This window comes from Lichenostomus cassidix, chromosome 5, assembly GCF_008360975.1.
Source record: "Lichenostomus cassidix isolate B80296 chromosome 5, HeHo_3.0, whole genome shotgun sequence".
Lineage (NCBI taxonomy): Eukaryota > Metazoa > Chordata > Aves > Passeriformes > Meliphagidae > Lichenostomus > Lichenostomus cassidix.
Window position 1 is genome coordinate 24778013 of NC_139486.1, and position 13304 is coordinate 24791316.

Here is a 13304-nt window from a genome sequence, read left to right on the forward strand (position 1 = left end):
GTTACACACTTTTTTCCCTGAATGTTAAGTGCTGTTGCCTTCTTTCCATCTTCTCTTATTATTTGAGTATTTTATTGCTTATAGAGGAAAGCAGTGTCTCCATGACTAGTAATGAAATCTACTGAAACACAGCAGACAAATTTCATGGTAGGACAGCTTTGCAAGTAAAATTTTGCTACCGACTTAAACCCTTTTTTGGAGTTGTGAAATTCAGAGTGCAAAGAATGACACATGAACATCTAACCACAGGAACAGGAGAAAAATTGACTAGCTTCACAATCAAGACAAAGAATGATACAGCTAGTAAAACTTGAAGGAAATGTAACTGATCAACTGCTAAATGGGAGAATGGTGAAAGATGTAAATAAAGATTTGGCATTTTTGTACCTTAAGTGTTACACTGTTGTTTGCATAAATTCCAAGAGAAGTGGATTACACCTTTTGGAAAAATTTGGGTTTGGCAGGTAGATTCCAAAAGTGCATAAACTACTTATTGTCTGCTGTGCTTTTTGTATGTGTAAGAAATTAGTTCTCTGGTGGTTTATTAGTTAAAATTTCCTGATTTTCATTAATCTGTGGGGGGACTGTTTTACCTGTAATTGTCTCTGCTTACCACAGTGCATTTCTACTTTCATAACTTGGTAGATGTTTACACGAGAAGAAATGATCTAAATGTTAGATGTACTTCTGTTTTTCTTTAAATAGCTCAAGTGACTATTGAAGAAATCACTCCACTTGTTCCTCCACAATCAGGTGATAAAGGACAAGAAGATTTAACAAGCTATTTTTTAGAAGCACTTTTGAAATACATGGTAATCCAGGTATGTTCTGTAGTCTTCAAACAAGCAAGCATGAAACAATTAACACCTCTTTGTCCTTTACAGTAAGTTGTTTACTTGTAGCACTGCAAATGTATATAAAAATGCTTTAAAGATTCCCTCCTTGCCACTCTTTTTTGTAAAAAGCAAATTCTCCTAGAAAAATGTTCCCTTGTCTTTCGTGTGAAGATTCCTAGACCTGTTACCACAGGATCTTCCAGCAGATCAAGACTGATCAAGTCAGTCACTTCTAGCAATGCTGATTTCAGTTCTCTTCTCATTTTTATCTCCCCTTCCCTGTCCTTTTGTCTTCAACCATTGGATCAACTGTGTGCAGGAAACGAGGACTTGAATGAGTGTTTAGTCCATGGTGTGCAACTTGGACACACACAATGTTCTTGCTTTTGAGGTTTGACAATTCCATGATCTCAGCCAGTATAGGGCACAGCAACAGCTTCTGTCAAAAACCATGGCCTAGCTGTTACATGTTACGTAATTGATTTGCTGGCCAATTAGCATGTGCTGCTTGTGAGCTTAGTGTGCTGTCATGTGCACAGCAAACTGCTGCATGACATGATAGGTATTCCTCGGTAGCTCCTTGGGCGTCAGACTTGTTCTGCAGAGCCCAGTTGGGTATCCATAAGTTTTCTTCACATTTTTGCAGGTTTTACTAGAGAAGATGGACAGTGTCCAAATATGACAAATGTTAAACATTTCATGGCTTCCCTTTATCTATCTTTCTTTGTGAACTTGCTATGCTGCAATGATTTCCAACCTCATTTTGTTGCTTCCAGCATCTCCCACTTTGAATAGAGGTCATCATTCTTGTGATCTATAGGGCAAGCTTAATGCTGGCTATTTACTTTTAAGATAAAGAAACCTTTTATTTTTGAAGACAACTGCCTTTTCTGTAATAAATTGGTAGTATTATATTTAAATTCAGATAAGTGGTTGAGACAGGTGTCATAGAGCTTGTTTGCTGTGTGAGTACTGAGGTCGTTTGCTAAAGTCCCTTTAGAGGCACTGAGAATTGCAAGCTGAATAGTTATTTCTTTGATATTAAGTTCTGCTAAAGGACTTTGTGTCACTAAATTATGTGTATCACCCATTCTATGGAGTTTTATTGGGGGATAAAATATATTCATATGTATTCCACTCTACAGACCCATTGCCCTGAAAATAGTCATAATAGAACTGTTGCCTTTGAGTAAGAAATAAAGCAGTGGAGCCGAAAAGAAAAAAAAAAAAGGAGAGTGAAGTCTTCCTTTATATTATTTATGATAGATTTGGCAGATTACCCAGCTCTGCAGGCAGATGAACAAAAATGGAAGCTGCATGTTGGATTTCTTGAGGAGAACTTACCATACTTTGTACTAATTACCATGCAGGAAAACATTTCATAATAGGGAATGCTTAGAACTCATGAGCCATGAAAGTATATTTGTGTAACTCAACTTTAAGGTTGTATCTTCTGCTGCTTGTTGTTGAAAAATTTGTTTCATGTTGCCTATTACACAAATGAGTCCAAGTACCTATTATAATGACTGTGTGGACACTTGTTAGTCAAAATGTGTTAAAAGAAATTGTCAAAGAAATATTTGGAATGGAATATTTGTAATTACTCTTTTTTTACAAAACATTTTTAAATATGAAACTAGAAACAGTCAATTTGGGCTTACTCCCTGACTTGGTAAGATGACTGCAAAAGCAGATACGTTTCTGTTAGTTTCAGTATTTTATATGTTCAAGTTCGTTTTGAAACAATATTTTGGAAGACAACAGTCTTTGCTTCATTGACATTTCCTAGCTAGTTTGTTTCATCTTTCTGAAACTGGTTATTAAAATAGATATGATTTTGCTTCAAAGAAAGAACTTAAAAAGAAGATATTTCATCAGTTATCTCTTATAGATACTTACTTTTTCCAAATTCTTTTTTTTAAGGTTAAGAGTTTAGAATGGAAGAACAAGGAAAACCAGGAAAAGGGATTTTCATTTTTATTCTCAAATTTTAAGAAATACTACTTACCTTCTATTTTTCCGAACATCTGTAAGGAGACCAGCTTGTATAACCCTATACTTGGTAAGTATTAACACAGCTGATAAAATTATTACTTTTCATCTAATAGCAATGTTATGATCTGATTAGTAAGAGATGCCTCTGCCCAAATTAAGGTGCCAATGAGACCAAATGCTGGTTCAACAATACTGACTTTATTTTGTAACATTAATTGCATAGGGAAAAGAAAAGACAGATAGAGAGGGAGGGAGGGAAAAGGAGAGAGAGGATGCAAGCAGTAGTTACCACCCATGGATCCAGTGGTGTCTTGTTGGTCCTTTTTCACCCTGGGGTTGGTGGTGGAGTGCGGGACCCAATTTGTTCATCTGTTAGTAAGTCCTGCAGAAAGGGCTGCTGAATCCACAAGATCCGCCACCAGCTATCGAATCTTTTCACTATTTATACATTTTAGCAAACAAATGAATTAATGTTTATTGGCTGCAGGTAATATAGTTCTCTTATTAATTATTGTTCCATCTTCTGTTGGCTAAATGACTCCCTTACATCTTATGCTAATTAGTCCACATGTTCAGTCTTTCTCTTCTTTTGAGATGGTAGGTTTCTTGTGTTGGTGAGTCAGTGGTTGTAGATCTCCTCCTGCAGAATTACCTTTTACCCAACTGGAGCTGATTTCAGCAGAGTTGCTGAGTTGGTTTTAATAATTTCTTCCTTATCTTCTGCCAAATGTCCTTGTGGCCCCCAGTTCTTCATTCTTCGTATCCGCTATCAGTAAAACATTGTTCTTCCTAAGCTTTGTTAACCTCCTCCTAGGTCCTAACACCTGGACAACAGTACTGCCTTAGTACAGTCCAAATTTCGGGTATCCACAGAGGCATGTTCGGGGGAGCTTTGGTGGCCACTGGCGGCCAATAGGTGCTGCCTGTTCCGTAACTTGAGATGATAGTTGACCAGTGATACACATATAAGCAGGTGCCTCTTTTCACACCATCTGTCACAGTGGGAGTGTGTTAACCAGGATGTGCTAACCAAATCTTGCTTCTGCTGGGTCTGGAATTAGCACCTTCCTGTCACAAATTCCCTCCTTCTGTGGCCTTAACAATGTTTGAGACAGGTAACTGTGCTCTTGAACTCCTAACAAGAGAGTATAGCAAAGCAGTTTTGAGCTTGAGTCATGTTGCCCATGAAGGGCATTCTCTAAAAGTATTTGTCATGAAAGAACATGTTAAGGTTTCTGTTTATGGTTTTCGGTTCTTTGTTTGTGGAAGCCTCTGACCCTTTCATTAGAGTCAATCTTGCTCTATTAACCTGAATGAGGTAAATTAAAAGTTCTTGTAAAACTGTTCTTTAGTGTGACCTCTATTGTTTATCTCAGGCTCTGAAGAGAAGCTATTGCTGCTGAAATAAAAGGTGTTAGTGTGCTGTTCTTTGGGTGTGTTGGCTTTATTTGTACAGAATCAGAGTGTTTGGATTATATGGTGCTTGCTCATAGTTCTGACAGGGCACAGTTAGGGTTTTGTGCCAACTGCATTTCATCAAGAGCTTGCAGTAGGAAGAGGAAGCTAGGGTTTAACAAAATCTTTAAAGCTGATGGTGCTAGAATATATCTTTCCATACAGAGAGCAGAATGTTAGGTGTTTGCTACGCAAACCTGAGTTTTACTCAGAGTTTTTAGCCTATTTTAAACCAGAATGTTCTTAGCAAATCTTGATTTTGTTATCTAAGGTTTGCATGCACCGATGCACATGTTGGTTGTAGGTCAAGAAAGTTCAAGACTCTTCTTTGCAAAGCAACGCCTTGTACACAGGCTTTAAGTTACCATTTCATCACTTGAGTAATACAGTCACATCACCATTCCTCTTATCTGTTGATGCAGCATCTCAAAAGGACTAGTAGTGATCTCCAGACATGACTGCACTTTCTAAAATCAGGCTGTCAGGGAAGTTTGTTGAAAAAGTCTTAGTTTCTTCCAATCCATGTACATTTATTTGTATTTCAGAGATGGTTGTGTCAAAACAGTGTTCTCTTGGGAAGGCCAGGCAGTGGACCTTCTCATCTAGGGGAGAAGAACCAGTATAAATACAACCATAAGTAACAGTAGAATAAGAGTTATTGTGGAGATGCTGAAGAGGTTCACTGATAAAAAAGCTACAAGAGGGATGGTAAGCAGTGCTGAAAAAGCAAATCTACTATTGCTTGATACTCCAGAACAAGAAATATGGAAATGCTATTTTTTTCTTTCTATGAAGACCTTGATTGAGTCTTCCATAGAAATGTTACTGCAGTCCTCTGTTTTTCTGTGAGCTGTAAACAAGAAACTTCCAAAGCCTAAAGAGGAGGACAATGGAAAACAAGAAGAAATGTTCACAGATCCCCAAAATTACTGTTAGTGCCTTAAACTAAGCACAGTCAGCAACTATAACGAGGATTTCTGGAACAATTCCGTGATGAAAACAGCAGAGGCACCGGTAAGTAGAGTAATTTTTTCTCCTCTAAGAAGTTCTTCTCTGGCATGCATCTTTCCAACCTATTTGAAAATAATCCTGTGTTTGTTCTGAATTTACAGCCTTGAGGCTGAAAGCAGGGCAAACTAGAGCACTGAGCTTGCTAGTGAGAACAGTTCTCATGCCGCTGGTATAATGTTTAATTTAGGAGAAGTCATGAGGTATAAATCAGAGCAGTGGTTTTAGTAAGCAAGCATTGATACAGGGCTTTACTGGAGATAGTATATTGGACAGAGATTTCTTTCCTGATAAACAGTAGCAAGCACCCAGCTACTCCAGTTACAAGAAGGCTAGTATTGTGCTTCCTTCAAATTCTTTAGTATTACAGACTTAGAAGAGGAATACAACATTAGAAAAGCCTATGAGATGGTTTTTTGAGGGGCTTTTGTTTGGTGGTTTGGGTTTTTTGGGTGGGTTTTTTTTTTGTTTGTTTGTTTGGGGTTTTTTGTTTTGTTTATGTTTTGGTTTTTCTGTTTAGTTTGGTTTTGTTTAGCGTTTTTTGCCTTTTTATGTTTTCAGTTGGGGTTTTTTTGCCTTAATGTTTAATTTGATTGTAATGTCTTTGTTAAACATGTGTTGAGATTGAGTTAGAAACTGTTTAGGAAGAACTACAGATACAGCAGTAAGGTTCCAGGGGCATTGCTTCTTCCATCATACTAATGTGCCTTTCTATGCCATTTCCAAGCCATTTAGAAAGGCTCCTTCATTAACAGGGAGACACTAAAGTGGGCTGTCCTACAGCTGTCTTTAGCTCTCTCCATTCCTTATAAATTTATTGTCCATTTATTGTCTTAAAAATTAAGCATGGTCAAAGCTTACAGGTGTCCATCATTATAACTGTGTTTTTGCTAGCCTGTTCATTTTCTACCCTGTGTGTGTCTTCCACCATCTGCAGCTTCCTGCCCTTTTTGTCGTCAGCTCACCTCAGGTTCACAGAGGGGGAAAGGCAGGGGGTGGGGAAAGCCCAAAACACAACAGAAAAGACAAATGGAAGGCTGGGGGAAGGGAATATTTCCTCTTGTGCTGTTTGAGTCCATCTAACAAGCTCTGTTTTGCTTTGCTTTTATGTCTGTGTCCTCATCTGAAGCCTTGATACCTTCTTCCAAGATGGACAGCAATGTGAAAATACAAGAAATGGCTGAAGGAGGATACATTTGAGAAGCAGCTGCAGCACATAATGCAGTTGAAAAAAATTTTAGAGAGAGGATATTCTGAGAGGTTATAATGAAACTAGGAGACAGTGTGCTGCAAAAATGTGTTTACTGCATGTTTAGTCCTTCTGAAAATACTGCTGGTATTGCAGCCTTTGTGCTCTGCTGGATGCTGGTAGATACCAGAGAACTGATTTTTGCATCTTTAAATGCTGTGCTACCAGGCATTTGCTTCCTTTTTCACAGATTGTACTGTTATACATGCTTGTTTAAGATACCTTAATTTTTAATTTTCTTACTAACCTGCTGCTTTTCACAGAATGAAAATAATGTACTGGGGTTTTATTATTTGTAGCAAATAAACCATTTGTAAACTTGTCAAAGAGTATTCTGTGCATCTGTTACTTAGGTAGATGGTGTGCAAGAATCACGTGGGTTTTTTTCCCCCTAAAAATACTGCTTCTGTTGAAAAGTGTGGATGTAATTTTGAAGCCTGTATAGGAATCATTTCTCAGTTTAGCAGCATTGTGGTGCGTTTATCACTACTTATGTGTATGGCTTTTGAAATGATACCAAGGTAGACCAGCATGGATATCCTCAGTGCAGGAGCTAGATTCTGTGTATTTGTAATTATAACGAGGAAATCCGTACAGCAGTCTGGCAGATAGGCTGGCTTCACTTTAGATGCCTTTAAAAGGCTGTCATAATATAATTGCCTAGACAATAGTTGATTATTTCTTCACTGCTGTCCATATTTGTCCCTCCTGTATTCTAACACCATAAACTGGCAAAGTTGTGCAGGATCCTCTAAAACAACTCTTGACTTTTCCCTAGGAAGATACATCCAGGGAACAACTATATATTGTTCAGTGTGACTTTTTCAAAGTTTCTTTGACTCTCGCCATTAGTGTCATTGAATTGCCTTCTGGTTGGCCTCTGAAACCATGGAACTTCTCTCTTGCCTCATGTACTACAGGCTATAGAAGAGCTGAGGCAGTGCTGACATACCACCTCTGTCCAGCCTGTCACTCTCTGTATACGGATAGGACCATCATTTTTCCATGCTTCCTTCTCTTTGTTAGTTGGTTTTTTGGTTTGGATTTTGGTTTATTTTGTGTTTGTTTTGGTTTGAGTTTTGTGCTGTCACTAGAAGAAAATCTGAAAAAAGATACTGAAACATTAGCATGGGGGTGTTCTGAGAACACATATAGTCAGTCCTCACACAAACATTCATCTTCTTTTTGTTTTGGAGCATGTCTCATATTTGCCTCTATAGTACTAGGACTAGAGTTGGTTGGCATGCCACTTTCAGAGAAATGTCATTTGCTCATGAAAGTACCATTGCTGCTTCAGGTTGGTGATTGGTGATGCAGAACTGTTCTGCACCATGTCTTGGGTTGTAAAATCCAGAAATTATGTTCTGCAGTGTTGAGTCACAGAAAAATGCACAATTTAAAAATTGTATCCATGTGCATCCCCATCTTTTGTAATGCTTTTACCACACATGTTCATTCCATCCACACTGAGTTAAGTACTGTCACTTTCTTCTTCTGAGCCAGATTCAGGAATACTGATGACTCTAGCACGGTAGAGAACCAGAAAAACTAAACAGTTCTGAACCATCATATAGAACATGGGATGGTGAAATGGAGTTGTCAATTATAGGCCACAAATAACCACAGTTCTTAACAGCTGGTGTGCCCCTGAGCATCCTTCATTACATTCCCTGCAATCCAGGACAGAAGCTATTGCCACAGAGTCATCTTGCAGCTAAGTTATAGGGAGATGTATGTCCCTGTGGTCTGGCAGCAAAGTCCAGCAAAGTTCAACAGAGAAGATGGGCCACTAGGTGAACCTGCAAAGCTCATGTGGCTTTGGAGCAGGATTTCTCTGTTCTATTCATCTTTTACCTATTGCAGGGCCAGAAGAGGCTGTGTTTATTGCGTTTGCATTTTGGAATTGCATATCTTCCATTGGAGTCATGATTAGATTTGACAATACATTAATTTTATATTAAAATAGTTTTCTTGTGTAGATCATAGTGTAGTTGACAGTTATTTTGCTGGTTGGAACTTTGTAGTTTTCAATAAAAATTTGAAGTACTGAGTTTGCTGAAGTTTATCTGTAAATATTGAGTATAATGTAGCTTAAAAGAACCTGAAAATAATGAAATGTGTTCACTTGTGTAGAAAAAAATGCAAGCAAAAATGTAAGGCTATAGAAATAATTTTCAGATAAAAATTCAAGGTTCTGCATAGCAGAAACAAGTTTCTGTCTTTTGGACCAGCAGTGTTGTCTTCCTTTAGGAGAAAATTCTAGTGTTTTGATGTCTTACAAGTCTTGACATTGTCTCTGTTGCATCCATTCCAGCACATCTTGGAATGAGTGGTGCAACAGTGAATGCAATAAAACTACACCTCTGAAAGTTCATGTGTATTGGTTATGGTTTTAGGATTTCTTTCCTATGCAGATATTTCTCTCTGCACATATTTTTAAGATGTTCTGTTTCCTTACAGATATACCACAAATGAGACCAAAGCCACACTATGTAATAGTTAAGAAAGACGCTGAAACCAATGAGGCAATATATTGCACAAAGGAACCTTTCATTAAGGCTCGTGTTATTGTCATTCGATGGTTGGTGTCTTTCTGGCTTGAGCCAAAACCTCATACAGGACCTCATATTCCTGGAATGGAAGGTGAAAATGTGCCAAAGAATATTCAGGTAAAACCAAATACACAGAAATGTGTTTTCATGTTTTTGTCTTAATTGTTATGTCAGCAGTATGCTCTCCTCTCATAACTAATGAAAAGTTTAAAAAAAGGAATTTCTAACCAAATTTTATATTTATGAATTCACGTTAAAAGGACCTGCAGTGCTGCTTTCTTTTTCGAATTCTGCAATTTGTTTTTAATCAACTAGATGTTAGAAACCTTGAAATGCAGTAAATCCTTTTTTTTTGTTTGTTTTTTTCTTTAATTATTTGTACTGTTTTAAATTATACTGTCATATAATTTAAATTGTACTGTTTTATTGCTGTGCTAAAAATGAACTGTAGAATATTTTTTAATTTTGTTTCAGAGAGCAGCTGCTAGCATGGCTTCAAGGGAAGACAGCAAAAATGACAGTACTGATAAGCAGGATAGAAATGCAGAACCAGAACAATCTCATTCTAATACAAGTACTCTAACAGAGAGAGAACCAAGTTCTTCCAGCCTGTGCAGTATTGATGAAGAGCATTTAACGGATATTGAAATTGTCCGGAAAGTTTTTTCTTCCAAAAGAAGCAATGTTAATTTTCTAACTGAGATTTTTCGACAGGTAAAAAACTCTTTAGAATGCAAGAATCTTGATTATTATATTGTAAATTTTCACTATGTCATGGTTTTCTTTCAAGAGCACTTGATAAGTAGAACATTATACCAAGTTACAGATTTTTTCTGTCATCTTGCCTACAAAAATTGAAAAGCTAAAATTCTGAAATATTTTCTGTGTAGAATATCCCCAGTTCCGGATTTTTCTAATTTTTTATCTTTAACAGCCAGGTTGACAATGTTTAACTTGGACTTCACAGTTCCCCATAGACAGAAATGTTTAATCTTTTCATACATCAATTCTGTAGCTATTAAAAGTCACAACCAACCATATTAACATAAGCCTCCTGTGGGAGTCTGCTGCTGTTAAAGAGCTGTTTTAGGAGCATCCAAATGTCCTTACCTCGATAGTGTTCATCAGGAGAGTAGGACAGGTGGTTATAGAAAGTAACAGCTTCTGATGCCACTGCAACCAGAAATGTTAGCTAAGCTTATTCAAAATAGTGTATTTTGACTGGAAACTATTAAACAAATTTAAACTGAGAACATATGCCAGAATATGGAGTCTTTATTTATAGTGACTTTGTGTTCAGTGGTGGAGAATAGAGTAAGATAAACTTTCTTTATGCCCCATGCTATAGATCAAAAGACAAAGAGAGCTTTCCAAATAATAATATTGAAAAATATACTAAGTTTCAAGTTAAATGCTGCAATTGCTTTAAATAGAAGAAAGCTGAACACTTTAAAGCTCTTTTATCTGGATGAAATGGGTATTTTTGAATGAGGCAATTAAGTGCTAGAAGCTTATCCACATCCCATGTATTGAAGAGCTTGGACACATTACTGAAGGACATAGCAAAGTTACCCAAATTCAGCTGACACTCAAGGGTTTACAGAGTCTGAGACATTGAATGTAGAGTCTAAATTATCAATGGTCTGTTTAGAAATTGTCCCCACAGTGAAAAGTAGCAAAGGCAACTTCCTTCATTCTTTTCGCAAGGCACTCTGTGAGTTATGTAGATTATTTGGATTTCATGTACAATTATATAATCTTATTTACATCATTATTTAGCCCAAAGTTTTCAGTGTAAATTAATTTCTAACATACAAAGTTTTTGTAATGTTTCTAAAACATTACGACTAAGTTATTCCAGTCAAGAGGAGGCTTCCGTTGTACTGAAGGGTGGAAAGATTGTCTGTAGGGAACCAGTTTTTTGCATTTGAGACTTCAGGGTACAAAAAAATGTATATGGACTTGCCAAAGAATGTTAGACTTGATGAGCAATTGTATGACTGAACTTGTCAATTTAATCCTGTGATACACAGCTTAATTCTTTTTAGTGTTATAATAGTATGAAATGTCTGTTTGCAGAGAGAACATGCAACTTGTGTTAAGTGGGCCATCTGTAAAGACATGGGCAATTAGTTTTCAACATTCACAACATGGAATCTGTGAAGGTGTGTGTTAGTGTAGTTGATCTGTTCTTCTAAAAATATAATTAGGGCATCATGGTCTTTGGTGAGTGTATTTATAGTTAGTTAAAATCTGACTAATGTTAGAAGTTTCTAGTCTATGACTACTTGTTATCAGCACAGCTGATACAGAAAACCTACTGAAGAGGGCAGTGATCAGCCATCACATCAACTCAAATGCATGATTTTTAGAAACAATAATTCTGAAATATTTTCAAGGAGCCATTTGTTTCAAGGATACTGTTTTGTAAAATCTCACTTAGATAAAAATAAAATATGTGACTACCATATTGTGTGTCACTTGAATTTTTTTTAGTCATTTAGAACTGGTTAACTCCACTCTTTCAAATCCTTTGAATGAAAGATGTAATAGAAACTTCTGCTCATTCATTTTGCATATTTTGATGAATGTTTGGGTCTTAATTTCAGCAAGCTAGGTGCTAAGTAGATACAGATTCTCATCTCTCTCTCTTTGGCAGTTAAGTTTTCAAACTATTTATTGACAAGTTTTCTTGTTTAACTGTGGTTTTTTTCATGTTTTCAATTTGCATATGAAGAAAGTGAGCAACCATTTAGGGTTAGGAATAGTTTGTGTTTTAAGATCCTACAGGGGCTGTATTTTTCCACCCTTATCTCTTAGAACTTGTATATTATAGAGCCCAACTAATTTCAAGTATTGTAACTGTGTTTTGTTTCTTTCTTTGTCTACTCACAGGCATTTCTGTTGCCAATATGTGAAGCAGCTGCCATGAGGAAGGTGGTGAAGGTGTACCAGGAATGGATTCAACAAGAAGACAAACCTTTATTTATGAAAGAACCTGAGGAAGTAATACAGTGCACAACTGTAGATTGTGATGAAAATGTTGACCATAATTCATCAGAGAAAGGAAAACAAAGAGAAGAGGTAAAATATAGTTGGTTAATATTTGTGCATCAGTATGGCAATAGACAGAGAAGTGGCTTCCTTGGTAGTTTATATGTGGTTTACTTTGATGTCAGAGCATTTATTGGGGAAAATCAGTGGTAAGACACTGTATGGACAAGCTACTAATTTTATCCATTACCTGTAGCTTTTTAATGTGATTAGTTCATAATTCTATGAACTATTTTCAAGATGTAGATTTTGCAGTATTCCAACTTTCAACTGTGTAAAAATTATACACAAATAAAAGGATGACAAAAATAGTAGTTATTTCATTCAAGTACTTTAAGATAATTGCTACAAGCTTAATGAAATATTGTTGTGTCTTTTAAGTGCATGTGCCTGCCATTGTTAATTATCTAATATCTATTCTGTCCTTTTTCCTTTAATATAAAGCCAAAATACTTGTCTAAAAATCTGTGGAATTTTAATAAAAATATTTTTCAGGAAAAAGGGATGAGCTCCAGTCATGTTAAAAATTCAAACTGGACGAGAAATGGCTGTTACAAAGACACTTTGCATAAAGCATCTGAAATTGATACTGAAGAGCAAAATGTACGAGCTGGAGTGCAGTCAGTATTGCAGGTATGAAAGAGATTTGAAATCTAATTTTGTCTAAATTATCTATCTAAAATTATCTCATACTCTTGTTATCAGTACGTAAAGAGTGGAATGTAATGGAATACTTCTGCCAGGGAATCCTGTGCATCTCTAAAGCATCTCTAAATGTTAAAATTATTTTATATGTAACAAGTATGATAGTAAATGTTAGAATAATGACAGTGGTTTGCAAAATCTTTAAGTTGGAGAATGTATAGACCAGTGTTGGGTAACACAGTAAAAAAAACAATCTTTTAACTTTGCATCAGAACATGCATTCTGCTCTGCATCATAGTAGATAAAAAATAATCCTCATGTGACTGCAACATCTTCAAATTATTCTGATTAAGTGTTTTATGAGAATGTGTAGAGGCTTTTTTCTTTTACACTATTAGTCACCAAAACCAAAACATCCAATCCCATAGTTTTTCTAGTCCAATTAATAAGGTGTACAGGGATATTTTTTCATCTTTTTCTGAATTTGCAACATTTGAAAACTTTGATGAG

The 13304-nt window shown here is 36.3% G+C and overlaps 1 protein-coding gene across 2 annotated transcripts in view; it reads left to right on the forward strand.

Annotated features, from left to right (window-relative positions):
• RALGAPA1 (Ral GTPase activating protein catalytic subunit alpha 1) overlaps positions 1 to 13304 on the forward strand; it is a 131537-nt gene that overhangs the window by 16172 nt on the left and 102061 nt on the right. For both annotated transcript variants that reach the window (XM_085061879.1, XM_085061880.1), the window contains exons 7-12: positions 706 to 821; positions 2760 to 2898; positions 9004 to 9212; positions 9570 to 9809; positions 11991 to 12179; positions 12645 to 12782. In XM_085061879.1, the coding sequence (XP_084918005.1) occupies positions 706 to 821; positions 2760 to 2898; positions 9004 to 9212; positions 9570 to 9809; positions 11991 to 12179; positions 12645 to 12782 (1031 nt within the window). The remainder of the gene's footprint in view (positions 1 to 705; positions 822 to 2759; positions 2899 to 9003; positions 9213 to 9569; positions 9810 to 11990; positions 12180 to 12644; positions 12783 to 13304) is intronic.